Source organism: Maylandia zebra, linkage group LG9, assembly GCF_041146795.1.
Source record: "Maylandia zebra isolate NMK-2024a linkage group LG9, Mzebra_GT3a, whole genome shotgun sequence".
NCBI lineage: Eukaryota > Metazoa > Chordata > Actinopteri > Cichliformes > Cichlidae > Maylandia > Maylandia zebra.
This window is the reverse complement of record NC_135175.1, coordinates 9,583,616-9,607,678: the sequence shown is the minus strand read 5'-3', so window position 1 is coordinate 9,607,678 and position 24,063 is coordinate 9,583,616. Positions and strand designations below refer to the sequence as shown.

The 24,063-nt window shown below is 40.6% G+C and overlaps 2 protein-coding genes across 3 annotated transcripts in view; one reads left to right on the top strand and one right to left on the bottom strand.

The window, feature by feature from the left end:
* wwp1 (WW domain containing E3 ubiquitin protein ligase 1) overlaps positions 1-17,857 on the top strand; it is a 29,707-nt gene extending 11,850 nt beyond the window's left edge. For both annotated transcript variants that reach the window (XM_004568475.4, XM_076887962.1), the window contains 18 exons: positions 1,592-1,773; positions 2,621-3,032; positions 3,218-3,313; positions 3,802-3,976; positions 5,984-6,038; positions 6,727-6,811; positions 8,895-9,023; positions 9,430-9,502; positions 9,610-9,681; positions 10,179-10,267; positions 10,383-10,542; positions 10,861-10,994; positions 12,402-12,542; positions 12,634-12,754; positions 12,965-13,069; positions 13,323-13,419; positions 13,516-13,588; positions 14,361-17,857. In XM_004568475.4, coding sequence (XP_004568532.3) covers positions 1,592-1,773; positions 2,621-3,032; positions 3,218-3,313; positions 3,802-3,976; positions 5,984-6,038; positions 6,727-6,811; positions 8,895-9,023; positions 9,430-9,502; positions 9,610-9,681; positions 10,179-10,267; positions 10,383-10,542; positions 10,861-10,994; positions 12,402-12,542; positions 12,634-12,754; positions 12,965-13,069; positions 13,323-13,419; positions 13,516-13,588; positions 14,361-14,460 — 2,299 coding nt within the window. In that variant the 3' untranslated portion in view covers positions 14,461-17,857. The remainder of the gene's footprint in view (positions 1-1,591; positions 1,774-2,620; positions 3,033-3,217; positions 3,314-3,801; positions 3,977-5,983; positions 6,039-6,726; positions 6,812-8,894; positions 9,024-9,429; positions 9,503-9,609; positions 9,682-10,178; positions 10,268-10,382; positions 10,543-10,860; positions 10,995-12,401; positions 12,543-12,633; positions 12,755-12,964; positions 13,070-13,322; positions 13,420-13,515; positions 13,589-14,360) is intronic.
* A 2,130-nt stretch (positions 17,858-19,987) lies between these two features.
* rmdn1 (regulator of microtubule dynamics 1) lies at positions 19,988-23,304 on the bottom strand. Its single transcript, XM_004568481.4, has 10 exons — positions 23,078-23,304; positions 22,493-22,598; positions 22,304-22,388; positions 21,949-22,108; positions 21,761-21,850; positions 21,616-21,671; positions 20,695-20,782; positions 20,582-20,612; positions 20,317-20,450; positions 19,988-20,199 (listed from the first exon to the last, which is right to left on the bottom strand). The coding sequence occupies exons 1-10, from the start codon at positions 23,210-23,212 to the stop codon at positions 20,158-20,160; spliced, it is 927 nt and encodes a 308-aa protein (XP_004568538.1). The 5' UTR covers positions 23,213-23,304; the 3' UTR covers positions 19,988-20,157.
* Positions 23,305-24,063: the final 759 nt, after the last annotated feature.

Sequence of the window (24,063 nt, the reverse complement as noted above, 5' to 3'; positions counted from 1 at the left end):
TTTTTTTGTTTTGTTTTTTCCCTTAAACCAAGATGGCGATCATGAATACACCTTCTGAAGGCTTCAAAACAGAAATTGAGAAACCAGTGGATGATGTCACAGTTAGCTACAGCTCTCTTTTATAGTGTCCATGCAACCTACATTTTTGTGTTATTATTTTAGTGTTTTTTTGTTAACACCTGCAGTGAGTTCACTTACTTAAAACCTTCAGTGCTCAGCAAAACCTGGCTCTAAATTATTGTTGTTACTGTTAAGTGATCTGTATCGTTTCACACAGGAGGCCTTTTTCTCCCTTTGTAATGCCTGTGCCTTGATTTCTGTCTTCTGTTTATTCCTCTTTGATTTGTTGCGTTTCCTTCTTTTTGCCGCCTGTCCCGTTTGGTTCTTTTGCCATCAGAATTATTGTCTGAAGGCAAAGAGAGAAGCCAAACGGAATTACTTTACCAAGTGGACCATACCTGCCTTACCGTATTGGTCCATTTAATTGACCTTTGTTGTTATTAATATTTATTTTATTTTCAGTTGTTACAGACGGGGAAGACATGACCGGGGAGAGGGAGGGGAAACAAAGACGGAGGGGGAAGAGGAATACTGATGAAGGGCAAAGAAAGGGGGGGGGGGGGGCAAAAAATACATATCACCTGGATCACCTGTTGAGGGGGGGGGGGGGAGAGAAAACAAGCAAATTAAAAAAACAGCAATATAATAAACACAACACCATCGTGATACTCTGTGTGTGTGTGTATATAGCAGTAAATATTAAATATTATTATGCAGCACATAAGATTTACAGCGCACAGTGTGCGTTCAGGTAGGAGCCAAAAAGGGTGCAGTTTGTGTCTATGAGCACCCGTGTGTACACCTGTGAGCATGAGCGCACTTGTATTTAAAGTTTTGTTGCATTTCCTTTGTTCTTTCCCCTCAGTTTGTGTTTCCAGTTTTAAATGGTCAAGTAAAGGAACCTTTCTGTGGATCTAGCAGGTTTTATAACCTGTCAAACCACATGATAAAGCCTGTAGGCCTGTGATGCATTTTTGTCTTCAAACTGTGCATGTTTTTCTGTTTTTGTAATTGGTACCCTGTCTTTTGTCTCAGCATCACATCAACTCGCCTTAAGCAGGTCCACCTGGGTTTGACTCAGTGTTTGAAAATCTGTTGGCATCACTTCCTGTGCACAGCATCTTAACAGCTTTTGAGTCGTAATTATAGGGAGAGCTTTTATGGCTTGTAAATATGCTGACTAGTAAAAAAACTCATTAATGTGAGTTATCTGTATTTGCCATCTCTTTTGGGTTTTCCTAATCACACAGAGAACCCACCTCTCACAAAGACAAAGGTTGGCCTTGACAGCAGGTTTTGCGATGGTCTCTTTCTGTCAGCTCACAAAGGAGCCTCTTTAGTTGTACTCATTACATCACCGTACTATCCTATTATAGCCTGTTTTCCTCTACAAAACAATCAGTTCAGTGTTATAACTCAGATCCGATGGCCATGGAGGCAGTGAAGTAGCACACAGTTGCTTGTTCTCATGAGCAATTCAGATTTGAATTAAAAAATAAAAAGATGAAATCTCCTGTATTTTATCTTCAAGCACAGTGAATGGTACAGACTTGGGCCCAAGGTCAGGTTCCTGTTCAGCCTCCAGTGGTGCGGATGGTCAGGTGCCTTCAAGCTCCTGCAGCCCTGCTCTTGGTCATGTCGTCAACGGAGACTCCACAACCAACTCCACCCCTGTCCACCAACCCTCAGACAGTGATAATGAGAGTAGGATGGGTGAGTTTGCACATGCTGTAATGTCTACTTTACAGTACACATTACAAAACTCATTTATCGTTGTTTTTTGTTTTGTTTTTAGTTTTTTATTTTAGACAAAAAATAACTTGATTTGGATAAGACTGAATATTATTAGAGCACCCTGGTAACATTTATATGTTATAGTGCCTTGGATGGTCTCAAACCACCTCAGGTTTATGCTCTCCATGGTCGATGTGAACCTAGTGAAGAGTAGAGAAGAGGAGTAATTACATTAAGGGAAGCCTTTAATCTCTGCTGCTCTCAGCACCTCTATCCAATCTCCTTGGAAAGAAAAGCGAAGTGAAAGCAGAGTGCACTTAAACTCGGAGGACAGGCCACATTGAGCTGAGATTCATGACAGAATATAAATTTTTTAATAGCATTGCATATAAAGAACACACACACAGTTAGAGCAAATGGAAACTGGCTGTGTGGGGTTATCAGAATACCAAACTGGTACCTGGTAAGAGTTCCATAGGCTAACTTTGGTGCATGAAAAGTAGCTCAAGTAGACAGTTTTCACCTTCTAAAAATTTGGGTTCAATTAATAATCTTATCATTCATTTTGTTCTCATAAATTCCAACGTAATAGATGTATTTGCCTTCACAGAGATCCTTGCTGATAAGCCGGTTTCTATCACTTTATCCATGTTCTGTGGACATATGCAGACTCCTAGACTGTTACACTAAAAGTCGGTTGTTGCAGACAACAGCTTAAAAGACTGATTTATTTATTTATTTATTGAGGCATTGAGGCATTACTGACATCAATGGATTGAGTTATACAAGTAAACGGCACTCCGGTCTTATTGTGACTTGCCTGCAGTCAATGGGGAGTCCTGTGATGCTGCTGAAGGGCAGTCATCTGCGACAAGAAGTGATGTGCTGCCCTCTGGAAGTGACCACGAGGACTGCATTCAGGATGCTGCCCTGCCAGACTCTGACACAGCACCAAATAGCACATCTCAACCCCCGCCTGCTTCCACATCATCGTCAACCTCTTCTGTTGCTGCTAATTCTGCCACTGCCGTTGCTGCATCCTCTTCTTCCTCCACATTCACCTCTCCAAACCAGGGGGTCACCACGTCCTCGTCGTCATCCTCCCCGGCGCCTGCTGAAACAAATGCTTCAGGAAGTGGAGGTGGTAGTAATAGTAGCAGTGCAACAGTAACTACAGATGGGGCCAAGCCCAGGCAGCAGGTCCCCAATACTGGAGCCTCAGATCCTCTTCCACCAGGGTAAAAAAAAAACACAAAAACAACCCCTGCTGCTCATTTACTGATCAGTATTACTGTATTTATTTTGATTTATTTCTGTTTTCAAATTACCTAAACACCAGTGCGCACACAAATATGACAACAGTAGAGTGACGTTGACCAGAATTTTTCATCCTTTGTTTGTTGTTTAATTTTGCATCTTTTAGGTGGGAGCAGAGAAAAGACCCACACGGGAGAACGTACTATGTAGACCACAACACCAGGACGACTACTTGGGAAAGACCACAGCCGCTACCACCAGGGTGAGGGTCTCACCTTTGTCTTATGTTGTTGTCACACTTGGTGTGTTTAGTCTGTTTAAATCAAACATGAACACAATAAGCACTCAGGGGCAGACTGAAACAACAGTTCCAAATGAACTCCAGAGCAGTGCATTTACGTTGTGAGCATGATCCAACCTTGATCCAAACCAACTACCAGATGCACGTTGCAAGTCTGGGCCAACAAAATTCCCTTAGACACGTATGCTTTGCATTCTGGGATCCACCAAAATATTATAGTGCAGGTCTATACGGGCTAGCAACTAGCTGTGAATTGAATGTAAATACTCCATGTTCTCCTATAGTCCAGAATACAGCACCTTCTTTCTATATTTACTTTTGTTGTTTGCAGGTGTAAGTAGTTATTTCAGTCTTTTTGTTTAATCACCTACATGTCAGTTTCTGGCATTGAAATGTACTTTCATGTGTATTTCTCTATTTTTACCATCCCATCTCATTCCTTCTACCAGTTGGGAACGTCGAGTGGATGACCGGGGTAGGATCTATTATGTGGACCACAACACCCGCACCACCACATGGCAGCGTCCCACTATGGAATCGGTGCGCAATTTTGAGCAGTGGCAGAGCCAGCGCAGCCAGCTGCAGGGAGCTATGCACCAGTTTAACCAGAGATACCTCTACTCTGTAAGACACATCACCACACTCGCTCTTCTGCCTAATTACTTGTTTTCATATTTATACATATAAATAAGTAACTTACATGCTGCCCGTTTAAAAGAGAGGCTCTAATACAATCTAAAATAGTGTTATTTTGATTGCATTATTATTAGTATGTAGACCAAGCCATATCCCTTTTTCTTTTAGAAGTCAAGGTCCTCATCAAAAAGAAGCCCTGAAGCCCTAATGACTGAAAAATTTGCACTCTTTTCACTTGTTTTTATAACAAGTGCCCTGTAAATAAACTCAGAGCAAAAACCACATTTTGCTGACTGAAATGCTGCTATCTGCTAGGGCTGCACGATTAATCGTTAGAAAATCGTGATCTCGATTCATATTTATGTGCGATCTCATTTCCAAATGACAACGATTTAATAAAAAAATTAAAAAAAAAAAAAAAAAGACGACGATTGTACCGCATTTTGATCCGGGACGTACTCTGCATGAAAACAAGCGCTCACTCTTCCTGCTCAACAAATGACAAGGGCGGAGCCTTATACCACGTGATACAGAAGCTGTGCCGTGTGATGCTAAAATTAGCAGGGAAAAAACAACGGAGAGCACGTCAGGGATGACGAGAAAGTGACAGGAGAAAATCCGTTCCGGTCAACCACCCAAACATCAATAACGGGAACCTTATACAGCGCTTCCCTACACCCGTCGAACTCCCGCAGGCACAAAGAAACTACGGAGGCTATCACTTATCACCTGACCAAAGATATGGCTCCCAGCAACACCCTAGACAAATGCTACACAGTGCCGTCCCACAACTATTTTTCTATTGTTGCACTACCTGCTCTATACACGCAGCGTCGAGCAACGGTGGAGACGGAATTTCAAGCAGTTCAACATTTTGCGGCAACAACAAAACGTGAGACATTTGTTGTTTTTATGTTTATTTATTGTTTTTATGTTCAGTCTCAACTGTTACGAAGTTGATGTGCAGTTAATAAGTGCAATAAATATTTATACTGGAAATATTTATACTGGAATTTATACTGGAATTTATACTGTATACTGGAATAATTATACTGGAATAATTATACTGGAATTTATACTGTATACAATAAATATTTATACTGGAAAAGAAAATCGTGAGAGAATCGTGATCTCAATTCTAAGCCAAAAAATCGTGATTCTCATTTTATGCAAAATCGTGCAGCCCTACTATCTGCCGTCCTTTGATCTTTCACTCTATGTAATCTGTGCATTACTGACTCAGCAGACTAAGTGGATACACACAGCTTTCAGGGTTTATCAGCTTGTTACTTATCCAGCACTACAGAAAATGGCAGACATCAGTGTCTCTGACCACTTTAGATTAGCTGTAGCATGAATGTAGAAATATGTTACCAAGTTTAAGCCAACTTTCGTTTTTTCCAAAATGATTTTCATCCAGTAGAATGAATCTCATCAAATTTCATTTGTAAAAATACAGAGCTTAGAGATTAACTCAGCTGTGGTTTCAGTCATTTTCACCACCAATTTTACAATCTCCCGTAGCCGCCTCAGTAAACAGGTTGTCGTCAGTCTTATCATCATGATGAGCTCAGACATTCAAAGGACCAGCTGTTGATGGTCATTTTTCTTTCCACCCTTAATCTCGTCTCGTTGTCTCGGGACTTTTGTTTTGTAAACCCACTTACTAAATATACTGTTGGCACCCAGCCCAGCTCATTTAGCCCAAAGGTGAGAAACAGAACTTAATATATGAGAGGCGGTCTTTTATCAGTGATGTCGTCTTCACATCTTCATGATTAGTTTACAGCATAAATAAAAAGGCAAGTAGGTGTTAAGCTTCTACCAGTAGGCAGCTACAAAGACCACTTCACATCAAGTACTATTCGACAAATAGTTTTTGAACAATTTATTTTTTATTTTTTATTTATTTTGCTTTTGGGGCTTTTGTGACTAGATTTGCACCTTCCTGGTGTTTCCCCAATGAGTGTCCATCTGTGTATCCCTTGTTTGCAGGCATCCATGATGTCTGCTGAAAATGATCCTCTTGGCCCACTGCCTCCTGGTTGGGGTGAGTTGACATTCATTTTTCTCTAAAAGCTGTGCTTGCTTTTTCTGGTGTCAGTACTTTGTGTTCTATACTTAAAAAGTGGAGCTAGGAGTACATCAGCAGTTCTTAATAAGGTAAGCAATCGTGCTAGGTTTCTACACGTGCAGAGAGGGAACAACACACCTGGAAGGTAGATTGTTCCTTCTGTTCTTGCTAGAGTCCTTTAGAGGTCACACCATTGCTCACAGGTCCTTGTTTGTTTTGTTGCTGGATAGTTGGTCAGGAAAAATGGATGCATGTTTTCGGTCTTTGTTATAGTGCAGAATACGTTTGGACCAATCAGTCTCCTCCCCTTTGGTGTTTTATGCTGGATTGTATTGTGTGGCTTTATTTTGAACCTGTTAAAATAATATAACAACAATAAAGAAAAGAAAGGGGGAAAACGCATTTAGTGTTACCAAAACTTTTGCAAAGGGCTGTACATATGACCTATTTCTATGCCAGATTCTGATATACGTATAGTATATGCATATTCTGAATATATATCCCCAATATGTTTTAAAGTTAAATGTCAGCATTCTGCTCTGCTTAATGATTAAAAGGATTCATTAATTAACAGCTTTTTCTGTGTACTGATATGTAGGACCAAGTGTCTCTTATGTCTGTTGCTACGCTACAGATTTCTTGTGTTTATTTGAATAAATTTCAGAGAGGCGTGTTGACTCCAATGATCGAGTGTACTTTGTCAACCATAACACAAAGACAACACAGTGGGAAGACCCTCGAACCCAAGGGTGAGTGGCAGAAAAACACTACAGACAAACTCTGCCAGTGTGGCCTTTTGGATGTAAACCATTAACTTCACTGTGCGGTGCTACTTTGTAGAGCTGGGCGATAGAACGATAACGATATGTATCGCGATATAACTTTTACTCGATAGAGAAATTAAGCTATCGCGATAGACCTCGCCGCTCTTGTCCTCAAAAAAAAAAAAAAAAAGGTCAGCCAATCCAAATTAAGTAGCGCAGAGCCGAACCAATCACAGCCGCAGCGTCACGTCGCGTGACTTGTTACGTACAGCACAAGTGCCAAGCCGCACGTGTGTTTGTTTGGGAAGCAGCCAGCGGGTAATGGAGGAAATGAGTGTGCCGACTAGAAAAATCAACCGAGCGTGACCGAAGAGAAAACAGATGATGGTTCCAATGCCGGAGAGATTGTCGAACGGAAGAGCCATAGAAGTTCCGTAGTGTGAAGGTATTTCGGCTATTTCAAGTCTGACAAAAAACAGAGTAGCGTGCACTGTAAATTGTGCCGAAAGCAAGTCTGGAAATACAATAAACTGGTGCATGAGTCACACTGTGCGCCACGTTATTGTTTCGGTGAAATGAATTTCTACAATACTGTTACTGTTAATTCTACTCTCTGCAGTGTTTAAATGCTTACATATACACACAGTTACTGTCCCTCCACACATACGACTCGGTTCTGCTTCTATGCCCCAGCTTTGTTTACTTTTTCCCACCGAGGCTTCTAGACTTCTGATTGGCCAACATTTCTGCACGGTTAGGAATCTAGCGCCACCTGCTGCTTTGGCATGTTCATAGCAGCGTTTTCCTTCATTTCTGCCTTTATGTGTGGACGGGATTATTTTTTAAAACGAAAACGGAAAATCTCCGTTTTCAAAAATACCCGTGTACGTGTGGACGTAGCCTCAGTCTCTGACTGGAAGCGCTAATTCGTCATTCGGCTTTTGTCAGACTAAAGTAACTGTTAAAACTGTTAGAAAAGCTCAGCTATACAACAAGGAGAGATTGAGAATTTCCTTTTAGTTCTCAGTTTATTTGATATTGACAAAAGTTAGTCAGTTTTGTCTGTTCTTCTGTAACACAAGCTAAGATTTATTTTTAGAATTAATATTTTGTTTCTAAGTGGAATTGACAATTTAGTCTGTTTCGTTTGTTCTATTTTGAAACTTAAACGCTTTAGCGGCTGCCTTTTGTGTAGTTTGCAATATTTGCCTTTATTTATCTGAAAAAGTCTCATGTTCCTTAAGTACATCTACCCTGTTGAACTTATTATGGGAAATAAATATTTAAATAAAAACAAGCTGCTGATTATTTCACATTTTACTTGTGAGCAACGGCACATTTAAATCTTACAAATATAGTTATTTGGCTTATATCGTGATAGATATCGTTATCGCCTGAAATGAAAAAAACATATCGTGATATGAAAAAATCTCATATCGCCCAGCTCTACTACTTTGTGTTAACTTTACTAGTAGCCACACAGTAACTTCACCATTTTTCTTGAACAGCATGCAGGAGTGTATGGTCAGATGGGACAGATCAAACTATTGCAATCTTGACCTACTTTACTGTCAGTACCTGGAACCCTCTCGTTTCCTTATTTTTCTGTCATGAAACCTGCTAAATTTATTTTTAAAGCTGCGAGAAGCTACAACTCCCTGTGTGTCTTCATCTAATCTTAATGTACTATAACCATGGCAGGTTTTGCAGAACCAGTATGTTCTTCAGCCAATAAAGTTGAGCAAAAAAACAAGGAAACCCAAAGGAATTCAGTTAAATTAGCCATTATAATTTGATTCAGTGCAGTAAAGTAAATAGCTGAAAAGGTTTAAACACAAAACTTTCTGCTGTTCATTTGATGGTTTAGAGTTTGACTCTTTAAAAGGAATATTAACATTTTATTACATTTTATTGTTTTGCCTTTGGTTTATGCTAACTTGTTTTCTATTACTCTTTAGTAGTGAAGTAAAGTGCTGCCAGATATTTTCAATTTGGACTTTGTCCTTGTAGGTAATGTCTGTGTTCAGCAGCTACAAACCTACATAACACTTTGTCTGTGTGCCTGCAGGCTACAGAATGAGGATCCTCTGCCTGAAGGTTGGGAGATCCGGTACACAAGGGAAGGGGTTCGCTACTTCGTGGATCACAACACCCGAACCACAACTTTCAGCGACCCCCGCACTGGAAAGTCTTCTGTGTAAGAACACCTTTCAAATCAATTTATGCACCAGGTGTCTGAAGACCTGCATCTTTAGGTGCTTATGTAAAGTTTAAGGGGCCATGTTTAATGAGGCCAGCTGGAGTTATTTTGAGATTTAATTTAGCTGATATGCTGTACATATAGCATTAAGCTGGGTAAGAAGAAAAAAGGATGTGGATTCAAAAGAAGCACTTCCCACTGGTGTTCAGTTTTATGGTTTTATTTCACACCGGGCCTTTGAGGAAACCTTGTAATTTCTTTTTGAACTCCAAATGTATGCCTAGAGCACATTTTCCATGCAGGGCAAACACTGAAAAACATAAATGGATGTAACTATTTACAGTGGCTCGCAAAAGTATTCGGCCCCCTTGAACACATTTTCTAAATCTTCTTTTCTCCTCAGCACCAAAGGCCCTCAGATTGCATACGAGCGCAGCTTTCGATGGAAGCTTGCCCATTTCCGCTACTTGTGCCAGGTTTGTGTTTCCTCTCACTTAACGAATTAAAGACGGTGAGAGATTAACTTGATCTTCCAATTTCCTAATCCCACTCTAATACCTTTTTTGTTCTTGTCTCCACTTAGTCTAATGCTCTCCCAAGCCATGTGAAGATCACTGTCTCCAGGCAGACGCTGTTTGAAGACTCCTTTCAGCAAGTAAGTGCGTCCTTTTCCTTTTGTCATCTTTGTGTTTAAGATGATGTTTACAGCATAAGGTAGTACCTTAGTGCAGTGGTTCCCAAACTTTTTTTGCTAGGCCCCCCGTTGTTTTACAAGAAAATATTTGAAAATCTGCTTTGGTGCAAAGTGACAATGGGTGTAGTGGAATTAAGACAACCCCCAAACACTAAGTGGGTTTGCAGGCAGTGCCCCGTGAACCATTACTCTCTCCTTATCCCTCTGACTGACTGGGGGTCTGTTTTGGGGGTTGTCTTTCAAGTGCACCCGTTGTCACTTTGATTTGCACAAAGCAGCTAAAATGGATTCACAGTGACTGCTGCTTCCTAGCTGGGCACAATGATATCCCTGAAGTTGAACAGACTTTGTGTTATACTTTAACGACCAAGCGTTCTTTATTTATTTTTGTACAATCTGTATTCACAACTGTGCACTCATCACTTGCTGATGTTGTGTGTGTGCTAACTGTCTCTTAGATTATGGCCCTGAAGCCTTACGACTTGAGGAGGCGATTGTACGTCATCTTCAGAGGCGAGGAGGGTCTGGATTACGGTGGCCTGGCCCGGTAATAAAGACACTGAAATATAATTTTAACTTTAAAGAATTCCAAAGAATATTTGTGTATAAAGAGTAAATGAAAATGTGCAGCTCATGGCCCTCCATCTCCTTCTTCTCTTCAGAGAGTGGTTCTTCTTGTTGTCCCATGAAGTGCTGAACCCCATGTACTGTCTGTTTGAATACGCTGGAAAAAGCAACTATTGTCTGCAGATCAACCCAGCGTCAGCCATCAACCCCGACCACCTCTCCTACTTCTGCTTCATAGGCCGCTTTATTGCAATGGTACATTCACTTGATTCTCGCACACATTAAAACCATCATGACAACACAGATGGTTGTGTTACAGTAGATTACACATGATTTGTCAACCAGTGTCTCACATCCAGTCTTTTTTTTAAGACAAGTCATATTTTGGATAAAGTTATTTCAAAATCATAAGAGCTCAAGAGAAAAAGTGTTCAGTGTTGTTTTACACTTCCCAATATTTACTTATTTTGTTAATATGCAATTACACTGTGAGACTGTCTGCAATCTCTTTATCTTGATGCTTTCTGATTGACCAGCAGTTAAAGAACCTTATCTCCTCTTGATTACCCACAGGCACTTTTCCATGGCAAGTTCATTGACACAGGCTTCTCTCTGCCTTTCTACAAACGCATGCTGAACAAGAAGCTAATACTCAAAGACCTTGAGTCCATTGACCCAGAGTTCTACAACTCACTCATATGGATCAGGTAATCGATCTCTCATGTGTTAGTCCTACCATATTGTATTCATTTGAGAAGAGGGCATGGCTAGAAAATTAATTTCACTGCACTTATTACTGAGTTGACTTTTGGTTAAAGAGCCACAGAGTGTACTCTTAATTTGATTGTTTAGAAAGTTTCTCTTTGCTTGACTTTGCTTAGAATAACTTTCAAGGTCTCTTGACCGTTATTAAGGAACTTTTGTTATTGGGTGCTTTTCAAGCAAATTTGTTGATAGAACAAATTGTGCAGTTTATTTAGGCTTTATTTATAATGGAGGTCATATCAAAGTGTTGCTCTTGGAATGCTGTGTACAAATAAGGCTTATCAAATATATCTGTATCATTTCTCAAACTATTGCTGAGTCAAGACTCTGCATAATTGCATAATTGGAAAACTGCATAATTGTTTTGTTTTTGGTCCCGAGTACAATGAACACACTGTAAATGACACCTGGAGTCAAGTCGGTTCATTTATGCAGTCCACTATATGTTGCGGTAGGTTTTATAGTGCATAACATACAACACTCTGGTTTTTGTCCACTTATTTGGCTAAGAACACCCCATAAAATCAACTACTTAAAGAAGTGAGAGACCTCAAGGAAAACATGTGTCCCTTTCCCACTGCTCACAAACATGTTGTGTTTTATATTGAATCCTCAAAATAGCTTTTATGAAAGCTTTGTAAAATTTGGAAGTGTCTTGACCACCTGTGATGGTTTCCATTTAATCTCTGGCTCACTAGGCTTTTTAATAACGTGGTCATTTTGTCAGGATGTTGTTTTCATACAGGAAACGACCTGTTCCGCTAATCTTATATTAGCAAGAACTACTGAACTTAGTTTTGAACGTTTTTTTCGTACGGTTTCACCTGTATGTCTTCAAGTGTTTCTCCTCAATGACATCTTCAAGTACAAATGCAGTTTGATTAATCAGTGTGCTTTGCAGCTGGTTCATGCGGTGTGCAGCATTACAGAGCAGTGACCTAACGCAGCTGTTTAAAAGAATGAAAGAGTTAGGTGGAAAAGTTGGCAGCTTTGAAGAAACTAAAATGCAGACCATGTTTTGATTGAATTAACAATAAAGTAAAAGCTGGGAATGGCTGACAGTGAAGAAAGCCAGACAACATCTTGTAATGGGGTTATTTATAGTAGCTTTGCCCCTGCTTGCTTTTTACTCATTCTTAACTAAACTTAACCTCCTGCATTAGAAGTCAGAAAACCCTTTTACCGCAGAAGTATGGAAAGAGCAAAGGCTATCCACGTACAAAAAGGTCAACTTAAGAATATCTCAGAGATAAAAATCCAGAGCGTTTGAAGCAAACACAGTTCCCTGTGCGTCTCCGTGATGTGTTAAAAATTGGTTGTACTTTGGCAACATCTGAGTCTTTCCTCAGGGACAACAACATCGAGGAATGCGGTCTGGAGATGTTCTTCTCCGTGGACATGGAGATCTTGGGGAAGATCACCTCTCATGACCTCAAACCCAATGGTGCCAACATCCAAGTCACTGAAGAGAACAAGGAGGAGTACATCAGGTTCACAGTCTTTGTTTTATCAAAAAAAAACTCACCTCTGAATATCATTTAAAGTACATATTAAAGAAGATTTGTACTGTTTGGCTTGCAGTCTAATGGCAGAGTGGAGGTTCTCTCGTGGGGTGGAAGGTCAAACCAAAGCTTTTCTCGACGGCTTCAATGAGGTGGTTCCACTTCAGTGGCTCCAGTACTTTGATGAAAAGGAGCTTGAGGTGAGCACCATTTTTGATCTATTTTAATGACTTCCGTTGTCTGTTTAAATGTAATACTAACTTGTACCTAATAATAATTTAATAACCAACTTACTACATGCCACAGAATTATTTTTGTTTGAATTAAACCTGGAAATCAAAGCATACACAACTACAGTGGAATGATGTTGGTTTATATCCTCTGTGTTTGTGTGTATGTGTTTAAACCAGGTGATGCTGTGTGGCATGCAGGAAGTAGACTTGCAGGACTGGCAGAGAAACACTGTGTATCGTCACTACACCAGGAACAGCAAACAGATCATCTGGTTCTGGCAGGTACAGAAATGCACAGCCTCACAGTTTGTTCTGTTTGCTCAGTTTGTGCTTTCTTTCCCTCCAAGTAGCAGTAAAACAAGCTCTTAGTGCAGGATTTGATAAAATAATTGAACTTCAAGAAATAGCGTTTGTTTTTTTTCTTAATGTGTCTCATATTGCCGTAAATTCCCCGTATAACCTACGTGGATGAAGGTCCTTGACGAGTCGTAGAAAGTCAGTGATGAATGTTCTGGCGTCATTTCCTTCCCTGCAGCTGGTAAAAGAGGTCGACAATGAGGTGCGACTACGGCTCATGCAGTTTGTCACTGGAACCTGCAGGCTTCCTCTGGGCGGCTTTGCTGAGCTCATGGGTCAGTGAGAGACGAGCATGCTTACTAAACATACTATTTATATTTCCTTAATGCTTTCATTTTTTTTCTTAAGCCTCTTTCTCCTTTGCATTGCAGGAAGTAACGGACCGCAGAAGTTCTGCATTGAGAAGGTGGGGAAAGACACGTGGCTTCCTCGCAGCCACACGTGGTGAGTGCTTGACCTTTGACCTCTCTACTTGACCACTATGTCTTGTAATGTTGTGCACAGAATTTTACATCAGTATACTTTAGTACAGTTTTGGTGGAGTCCCACAGGCTGTCTGACTGCAGGATAAATGATATCAAGGACCACCAGAGTAGCAACCTGGCCAGCAAACCAGCTAGTAGCAGAAAACACAAGAAGGCTTGTTAGGAATATTCAAAATAACAGCAGAATTATTTACAAATTAAACAAATCCCCAAGTATCTCTGGGTAGCCTGCCTAAGTATCCTCTCCAGTGACAGGCCGGTGAAAAGGTTTTACATCTTGAATTGGATAGAAGAGGCCTGAGAGAGTCTCATTCAGTTTTCTAGACTGAAAAGACATTTTACCTGTCTTCCATTATGTTAACCAGTCGGTGCTTTAAAGGTGTCAAATGATGAAGCTGTGAGAGCAGCTGTATTCGAAGTATAGTCATAACCATGTTTTTGTGCTGATGTTAAAGCTAGAGGAGGTTTGGAGCTCAGTTAATGAGTCAGCAGTGACTTGGCGACCCTGCTCTGTGACTGCATGCTTGCTTCTTGCAATGGTGACATAACGCTAGAGGACCACACTGGAACTCAGTGAGGTCTTTAGAACGACCCACTCTCTCTTTCACTCAGGATCGACTGACTTTTATACTCTTGGGTAATGGGATTGATTTTTTCCCAACCTATTTCAGATCTGATAAACACAGTTTAAAAATGTCTTTGTTTGTTTGTCTCCGTTTTTGTCTTTTCAGTTTCAACCGTCTGGACTTGCCTCCTTACAAGAGTTACGAACAGCTGAAAGAGAAGCTGCTCTTTGCCATCGAGGAAACAGAAGGATTTGGCCAAGAATAGAGGGAGGAGTCCTCTTCTAGTTCCCTTCCTCTCCCATCGCTGTTTATTCAGCCAAGAAAAACAAACTTAAAAAAATTGCACAAGATAACCACCACTGTATATAAGCTATTTTGTCATTTCAAACCAAATCCTAATTTGCTGCATAATTGTTGCTGCAGCCCTCTTCCCCCAGTCCCTATATATCTAAATATATATCTATATAATACACCTTCATGAAATATGCAAGCGTTACAGCATTTTGCTCTTTGTTCAAAAACAGAAATCACTGATAGTTTTGGGTTTTTGGGTTTTTGACACTTCCTCCACCACTGCTGACTGGCTTTTAAAAAGACATTTAAATTGTTTTTGAGAGGATTTTATAAAGTGCAGTCTCCTTTTAAAGCTCTAGTTCTATAGGGCTTTTAAAAGGCTAGAGTAGAAGTATCGGGGTCTGGTGCCTGAAATTGTTGCTCCTGTCGGACTCATAGTAATTTTGCAATTTTGGTGCACTTGCATGCTGCCTCTAAAGATGAGAAGACTGCTATGCCCACCCTCCACCGCACACATAGTTTTTAGCATGGATCTCTCCGTTTCTAAATAAGCTCATTGCTACCATTAAAAAAAAAATGTAGCACTGCAATTGGACTGATTGGAAGCACAGAAACACCCAGTGTTGTTTTGTTCTAGTGTTTTTGCTTTTTTCCCTCAATGAAATTCTGGGCACCGGCCCAGAGACAGAACATGTTTGGGGAAACAAAAGAGTGATTTTTTTTTTTTTTTTTTTTTTTTTTTTTTTTAAACGCACACACGTGAGTGTGACGATGGAGGGAACTTCATGGATTAAAGTTTCAAGCTAGAGATCCCACATGAGATGTTGCAGATTGCCTATGCTGCAGTCTGCTTGCACACTGTGAAGCTACAAGAGCAAAGCTGGTTACTCTAACCTAAATAATGAGCTACAGACAGGTGTCAAACTAAAGGAGAATAAAGTGTCTTTAAAGATATTGGGCCACCAGTTCTTAGAGTTTTTCCGCAAGACGCTTGCTATTCCAGGTCCTCTGTGTTGGCCAAAATCTCCACATTTCCACCCTCAGCCCCTCCCATTGTCATTCCTCTCCAGCCAGATTTGTTTTTGTAACTGAACATTTTTAGCCCTCAGCTGTAAAAGGCTGATAAGTCAAGGTCACTGAAATTCAAACTCGAGAGGTCAGGTTTTCTGAAAACCTGTGAAAGATGTCGTCTAGGATCATCTACAATCCTCAGATGAGTTCAAATCTCAGTGACCTTGATGAGGTATTGTTGTCACCCCACCAGGTGGGAAAAGTCACACCCAACTTTGAACATGAGAGTGAGGTGACCTAGGATTTTCAAATTTATACCCTACGTGTATCTACTATAAACCTCGGACAAGTTCAAATCTTGGTGACTTTGACCTCGCGTTCGAGGTTCTTTAATGTGTCATGTTTCATTCATCATAAAAGAATCTGACACATAGACATGAAGCCACTCAGGTCTTAGTGTTAATAGCAATTAAAATAGGTAATCCATCTGATTTAAATGTAATAATATAACAGTAAAAATATACAGTCAGAGGGGAAGTCAGAGCCAGAGGCCTAAGATTTCAAATTGATACTTAATGGTATTAATTTGACTTCGAATCTCAGTGACTTCTACCTCAAAGTCAACATCAGAGGTCAAGTTTTCTGAAAATCTTATGAATGAAATAACCCAAGAAGGGATTTTCAAATTAACACCATAAGTGCAGCTGCTAGCACAGCTGGCTGTCAGTGTTTTAAATCAATTACAAACTGAGTCAGTCATGTCAGCAAATTGTCAGATCCTAACAGAACCAGACGCACTCGCTGTAGAGGGAAAGAGTTCAAGGCTTTTGTCTTGGTGTAAAGCACACATGTGCCCCCTACAGACCATCGTAGGTGCAGTCACCTCTGTAATGAGGGCTCTCCTATGATTTCCTCTCAGACTGTTGTTGGCGCTGTCTGTTTACATCCTGCATTGACATTCTCAGTCACCCCCCCACCCCACCCTTACATCACACTGATGCCATTTTTCTTGCCAGCTTCATACAAGCACAGATCCACTTAAAAAGAGCGCGTTTGCTTAGCTGGCTTTCTTCTGCCTCTTTGAGTTATCTCAAACTGGCGTGTGCTATAAAGCCGTCATGTTTCAGAGGACGGCGGGTATTATCGTTGTTCTTGAGTGACAGGCATCACACCTAACCAACATAATGCACAACAAATAAATCAGATTTGTCCATATCGTGTCACAGTGAGGTTCAAAAAAACAGTTGCACCCCAAGAAGGCAACTACATTTCATCTACACAAAATGACGACCTGACCCAAGCATTCGGGTCTTAACCACATGATACAATCTCATTTATTTACCTCCGTATTTAGACTGATGTCCTTAAATTAAAAATAATCTTTTGTGGCAACTCCTCAGCATCTTAGGCCCTAATGCAGCATCAGCCTGATGACACACTGCTTTGTTGTGTGTTTTTATCTTTACACCCCCAATTTCCCCTGGTCCTTTTTGTTTCTTTAACTGCCTCGCTGTTATGTTGAAACTCCATTGTTTGTAAATGACAACTCTGGTGCTTACTCTCAGTCAGTGGTCTAAATGCAGGAAAAAAAAAAGAAAATAACTCAGCCAGTGGCAGGCCGTTCTCCTCATCTTTGGTGTGTGGGGTTTGTTTATTTTGTTTTATTTAAAGACCACTGCAAACAGCAGCAAGCTGATTTAGACTTTGATTCCTCTGAGGAGCTCGTGATTTAGTAAAACGATCGGTGGTGTATATAACTTGTTCGGCTCTCTGAGATGAAGCGCTGAAACGAGGGACAACAACATGAAGAGATGCATTGCTCTGTAGCAAAAGGAGCCGACTTTTAAGAGACGTTAAAACTGCATAACTGTGCTTCCTTTTGAACAGAAACCTCTAATCAAAGAAAATCAACTGTATGTGAATATTCATTGTAAAAAAGAGACAGTAAATGAAGTACTTAAATATTATAATTACTTACACAGAGCCGCCGCGCCATTGATGGAAATCTGTGATGCCTTTGTTCTTATCAGAAGTAGATGGACGTTTCAGATCGCCTTCATCACAGCCAGTAACTCGCCGAAGTATCACGTGAATATCGGAAACAAAGAGTTGAGTAACGATGCTGTATATCAACTTAATGCAGCGGGGAAGTTGCTGCGGTTTAGGCGATCTGAAATGCATCCAAACTTGTAACATATCGCGTGTAGATACACACTGTAAACACAAACTACACTGTACAGAATGCCCCTTTACTGGAGAAGATGTGTATAGAAGTTTCATTTTTAATCTGCTTTCACCCATTTTCAATAGAGAGAGAATGATTTATGAGATACAAATAAATAAGTGAATAAACCCCCGCATTGATTCATGTTTTCATTCTTTTTTTGTGTGTGTCCTGTGACTTTGGGGCATTATATACAGAGGAGAAAAATAAAACAAGGTTTGGAAATGACACTGATGTGACTTAAAGAATCTGTTGGGATTATTTCTACATGACAAAAATTTAATTTTGGTCTTTAAGGGATTTGGTCCAACAGTAATTTAACAAACTAACATACATCTCAACTTAGGCGTTGTTTGAAAACTTGGATGAAAGTCCTGTGAGGCAGGTGACTGGAGTCCACAACTCATGGACATCACCGAATGCTGCGTTTCCTCCACTGAGATGCTCTGCCAGGCCTTCACTGCAGTCATCTTCAGATGCTGCTTGTTGCTTGAGATCAGGTGACTGACTTGGATGTTAAAAAATAACCCATTTCTTTGCTTTGAGAAACTGAGTTGCTTTTACAGTTTGTTTTGCGTCATTATCCATTTGAAATGTGAAGCACCAGCTGATCAGTTTTGCAGAAATTGGCTGAATCTAAGCAGAGAGTACAGCCCTGTACGCTTCACAATCCTCCCTGCTGCTTCTACCAGCAGCCTCATCATCAGTAAACGTAGTGTAAAGCACTTTGGGGTCCTTAGGGACTAAGTAAAGCGCTATACAAGTACAGACCATTTACAATCATCAGTAAACACATTAACAGCACAGTTACACTGGAAGCCATACATGCCAATAACATTCAGTCTTCATGTTTGACAGGAGACATGATATGCATTCTTTTCTTTTGGATGTAGACTGGCAGAGAGTCTAATCTGGCAATCAGTGGTTTGCACCTTATTGTAAACCCACTGTATTCACATTTATGAAGCCATTTTTTGATCGTAGACATTGACAATAGTACACCTTAACAATTCTTGACTTGGATAGATGTTTTGAGGGAAATTGTAAGGGAGTGCTTACATAATTAAAACAAGGAAGCGTAAATAGAGAAGTAGATATGGTCAAGGAAACCCAGGATTTCTGTATTAGTGGTGGGTGTAAAGATCAAGGTATCAATAGTATTAATACCAACGCGGATAATGGTATTGGATCAATTCTAACATGACGGGATTGATACTTTGTTTCTATCCTCTGAGTTCAGTATGTAACCCACTGAATTGTGTTCATTTGTTTTATGGAAATAAAAAACATACATTTAAACAACAGAAGCTGACCCAAAGTGCTTTAATGTTGTGCACAGTTACATTCCAGGTTTTAAAATAACTTTTGCTTTTTATGTATTTTGAAAAAAGCATTTTTTATTGTATTAACTCATTCTCATGGAAGAGTAAGAATAACAGTTATTTAGTTGTCATTACGAATTTACAAGTTGATGATTCCTCTCATAAATCATGAGACAGTTACCTCAAGGCGCTATATATTGTGATTTAAAGACCCTACAGTAATACACAGAAAAAAACCCCTAAATAAATGTAAAAAAAAAAATACTATTAGAAAACTTTAAATCTGCCTTTTTTTTTAGGATTCACCTCAGTGGCATTCATAATACTCGTTTTTTGTTTTGATGGGAATGAATTCATGAATCCAAAAAGAAGTACTGTTCTGAAGAATGTGTGCGAGCGTGACTCGATTAGTAAGCACTCACGGTGCCAACACTTGAATAGCTCAGCTCACCCTGTGCTGGTAAACATGGATGTCACAAAGATGTCTCTCTTGGTTCTGCAAAAACACAACTTGAACTCTCCATGGAAATCCTCTGTGGAAAGTAAAAGGTTCACGCAGAGTTCATTTGTTTTTAATCTGGAAAGAAGCAAATGGAAACACCTTGCTGATGCCAGAGGTCAGAGATGAATGGGCAAAAATGCATTGAACTAATAGGAAGGCAACAGGAACTCAAGTAACCATTCATTACGTCCAAGATATGCGGAAGAGCATCTCTGAATGCACAACTTGTCAAACCTAGAAGCAGATGACTACACGGGGTGCCACTCCTGTCAGCTAAGAACGGGAAACTGAAGCTACGGTCCAACTGGACAACAGAAAATTGGAAAATTGTTGTCAGGCCCGGGGAAGTCTCGCTTTCTGCTGCAATATTCAGATGGTGAATTTAGAACTCTGAAGTTTGGATAAAATGAGATGAAATACACGACGCAACATACAAAACTACTAACGACAGGACATTGTTTTATTATTTCTTGAAGGCATGTGTGATTTCTGTGTGCGAAGCCGGCAACTGTTCGGTTTTTATAGTTAATAATGAAGTAGAAAATCTTTAGGAAACAGTCTTGTTAGCAGCTGTTAAGGGTCCAGAGGGGCGTCATGTTTCACCGAGCTTCATCCCAGCTTCTTCAGGAGATCCACAGCTTCCTTGTGGACCTGCAGAGGAAGAGGAGCATGCACTGATTAAGTTAAACAGTTCCACTGATATACAGTTAAACTGAAATATACAAAAACAGAATAAATCATAAGTCTGGAGTCAGGGTGTGTGTGTACCTCTTTGTCTTCCAGCGTGTGAGCAGGGTATTCCTTTGTTTTGGTCAGCCACAGCAGTGCTTTCTCCTTGTCTTTCATGGCTAAATAAGTCTTCCCGAGCATCAGCAGGTTCTTGCTGTAGAAGTTTGGATCGACTGGGAAAAACGAGAGACAAATGTTTGTCGGCTGACTGCTTTTTTTTTTTTTTTTTTTTTTTTTTTTAACTCACAGACACATGTTTGTCTGTGATTATTTTTAAAGAACCGTGTTGGTGACAGTACTCTACCTTCCTCAGCTTTTAGGAAAAATGCCAAAGCCTGAAAGACACAGAAAAACAAAACTCACTGTGCAGCTAGTAAGAAAGCAAAGGATGTCAGATTCAGACTGGGCGGTGCTCACCTCCTCGTATGTAGACTCGGGTGGTGATGAGAATATTACAGCTGCCACCTTGCGCTGATACCACGGCAGCTCAGCAAAAGCGAAGCACCTGAGAGACAAAGGACAGCATATGTTAGGTGCCATCCATGTGGATGTTACTTGTTGCACACATATACACCCTTTCATGCAAACGGCGCTCCCTCATGGCTGTGGCCTCTTTCAGCAGGTTACTGCACCCTGCCTCAAAGCAAAAATGGTTCAGGGATGATTCGAGGAGCACAACAATGAGTTTGAGGTCCAAGCTTGGCCTCTAAATTCCCCAGATCTCAATTCAATCAAGTAATTGCAGGATGTGATGGACAAACAAGTCCAATCCACCTCACAATTTAGAGAACTTTAAGGATTGGTTGCTAACATCTTGGTGCAGATGCTCCAGCACACCTTCAGGCGTCTAGTGGAGTCCATGCCTCGACGAATCAGGACTGTTTTGAAAGAAAAGGGGGACCAATGCAATATTAGGAGGGTGGTCATAATGTTATGCCTGATCAGTGTATATATTCTGGGATTTGCACATAGAAAGTTGCTTCAAGGGCTTTTTAGTCATTTATCTTATTAATCATGTTGGTTGAAATCCAGACACTGATCCAGCTTTACCAAATGAACGTATGGTAAAGATTTTAATCTTAAAGTTTCATCCAACACATTTAGTCGACATCTATTTCATTTTACATTCCTTGGGCCGCAGAGAGTCACAACTGCATTGTTTATTTTTTTCTAAATTTACTCCAATTCCAGCTGCACTCCCATGAAAGTTGTGGAAGAAACACTCCCGTAGGTGTGAGAGTTCAACCACACAGAGCTAGTTTGAGAGAGGGGAGCCCTCCTTTCACTCACAGTGTTAAAAAGCAAAAAACCACCCACGAAAACAAAAAGCAGTCTCACCAGTAACCCAAAATGTGTATGGAGGTGGCGTCTTTAGGGTTGAGCTCGATGGCTCTCTAAGAGGAAAGAAAAAAAATCAGTGTTCCGATGTTAAATATGACGGTGTGATTTTGGTCACATGACTTCCATCTTAAGGTCCTCTCACCTCTAGATGATCCCTGATGATGTACGAATTTCCAATTTTAACCTTGACACCCTCATAATCCCCGACGTCGCTGAGACACACGCCGTACCACTGTGTGACGAGCGGACGAAAAAGAAAAGAAACCTGTTAAAACTCGTAATCAACATCCTGTGAGTGTCGAGTTGGCCTCGGAGAAACCACAATCGCACCTTGTGAGCTGCAGAGCACAGGTCATCTTTCTCCAGGGCCTTTTTGGCGTACTCAAAGGCCTCAAACGTGAGCTGCTTCTTCCGCCCGGCCTCGATGTTGGGTAGGAGGGACAGGTCCCGAGAAGCCCGGGCCAATCTCCACAGGAACTCTGCATCGTTGCTACACACACACAAAGAGAGTCATTATTGTCCAACTAAATTCAGACTGAATGAAAACACAAACCATAACTTTACACCCAGTGGATGGTAAAACACTTTGCTTTGGTGGCATGTGGTTGTTGTATTACAAAACACACACAAAGACAAAAAAACCAAAGATCAAATAGAATAAATAAACCCTCTGAACTCTCCTTACCTGTCTTTGTACTGCACCAGCAGCTGGTAGAGTTTCTCTGTCTCTGCACAGCTGTACAGGTAGTCAGCCTGCTCCAAAACCTCCCCTAGACAGACACAAAACCCACTAGTTCAGCCATAAAGCCCAGCTGACATTCACTAGATCAAACCTAATAAAAAGCACATGTTCGTATTTGAGTTTGCCATCTACCTCTATCTAAAGCGCAGACCACAGCTGAACTCTGCACCTTGCGATAAGCTGCATAGCCGAGGCACGACAGCGCAGGGAGCCCCAACAGGAATGCAGCCCGTCCACTCTGTGCACAAGTGAGGAAGTGACACAAAAACACACTTGTGAATGCAAGCGCTAGGCAAGAACAGACTGTCTCCCATTCAAAGTCATTCTTGGCGTCTGTGCTGACCCTGAGTAACCTGAACCCAGAGCTGGACTGTGAAGCCATGGGGTCAATGCATTCTTCAGTCCACACGGGAACGTTACAGGAAGTTCTAGGTGAAACTAACGCTGAGATCCAGTTTAATTATACAGCCAGCTGACACGCATAGCAGCATCATTCCTATACAGTACTGGTAGTTCTCTTCCTGCATGGATAAGCAGCTCTGACAGCATTTACAAACCCGTTGCCCTTCACCTATATATCAAATATGAAGCTCTGAGGAAGTGGCACCACTGACCTTCCTGAGCGCAAATCACGGAGCTCGCATAAAGATAAAGAAAGCAGTGTGATAATGAATGAAGCAGGGTTATTTTGGATGAGAAAGAAGCATCGTTATTTACAGTCAGAGCGGTGGAAGTCCTTCGTAGAGCAGTCCAGTAGTTTCGGTTTGTCCCTCTGCTTTTTACGCAGTTTGCGCCAGACCCAAACTCCACTAAAGCCCTGCTCACACACCGTGTTATAATCCTCCCAGCCATCTTATCACAGGTCCACACTATCAGTGATCACTCATCACACTGACAAACTTACAACCTCTCGGTGAGAGTCCCCGGAGCGGGGGGATGGTGCGTTCAAGAGCACAAATTAAACACGTTGCAAAATAAATAAATGAATGACTAAGTCGTGGATTTTTAGAGCAGATAAAAGTCAGTTTTGTAAATACTTTGAAGCCGGAACAAAATATCCTTACTTTAAAATAAAAATGTATTCTACCCAATGCAAATGTGCCTATTTTTCTCTTTATATGTTCAAACATTTACAGTGGAAAAAAACAAAACATGAAATACTCTTTTATTCATGCTTCACCAGGATAAATTTGTTATTAACGTCATATTTATTACAACATGCTTGTATAAAAGCATGTATAAATTATTTGCTGTATGTATTAAATCCCAAACCTTTAATTATCTTGTCTCTGAAAATCGACTGAGTGGTGTTTTGTCAGCAGAAAAGTTATAGTTTAATAAACAACAGAATTAAATAAATATTCAAGGATATCCTTCCAGTTAGTGGTGAGTGTTGTAAGGGATTACTATTGCAAAAACGGTAATTAGATTACCTTTACTTTCCCGTAGGAACGCTGCGTTACTGCGTTACTAAAACCGTGATTTTTTTGCGAGAATGTCTCATGACAGTGACGTAAGCGAGTGCCACGTTGGTGACAACAGCTGTGTGCAGATCAACAATGGATCATGGATAATATATCGAGTGCGGGAGAGAGTATGAGCGTGCAGCGTTTAAATCGTGGAAGTACTGACCTTATTTTGAGTTTGATTCCATAAAAAGTGACAAAAGCATTAGCCTCCGTAGTGCGTGGGAAGAAAACTTC

Excerpts from the sequence above, each read along its gene's own strand:
- rmdn1 (XM_004568481.4), bottom strand. The coding sequence starts at position 23,212 with ATGGCTGGGAGGATTATAACACGGTGTGTGAGCAGGGCTTTAGTGGAG. Across the intron at positions 22,389-22,492 it reads GGTCTGCGCTTTAGATAGAG|GGGAGGTTTTGGAGCAGGCT; the intron begins GTAGATGGCAAA and ends GTGTCTGTCTAG. Across the intron at positions 22,109-22,303 it reads CTGGTGCAGTACAAAGACAG|CAACGATGCAGAGTTCCTGT; the intron begins GTAAGGAGAGTT and ends GTGTGTGTGTAG.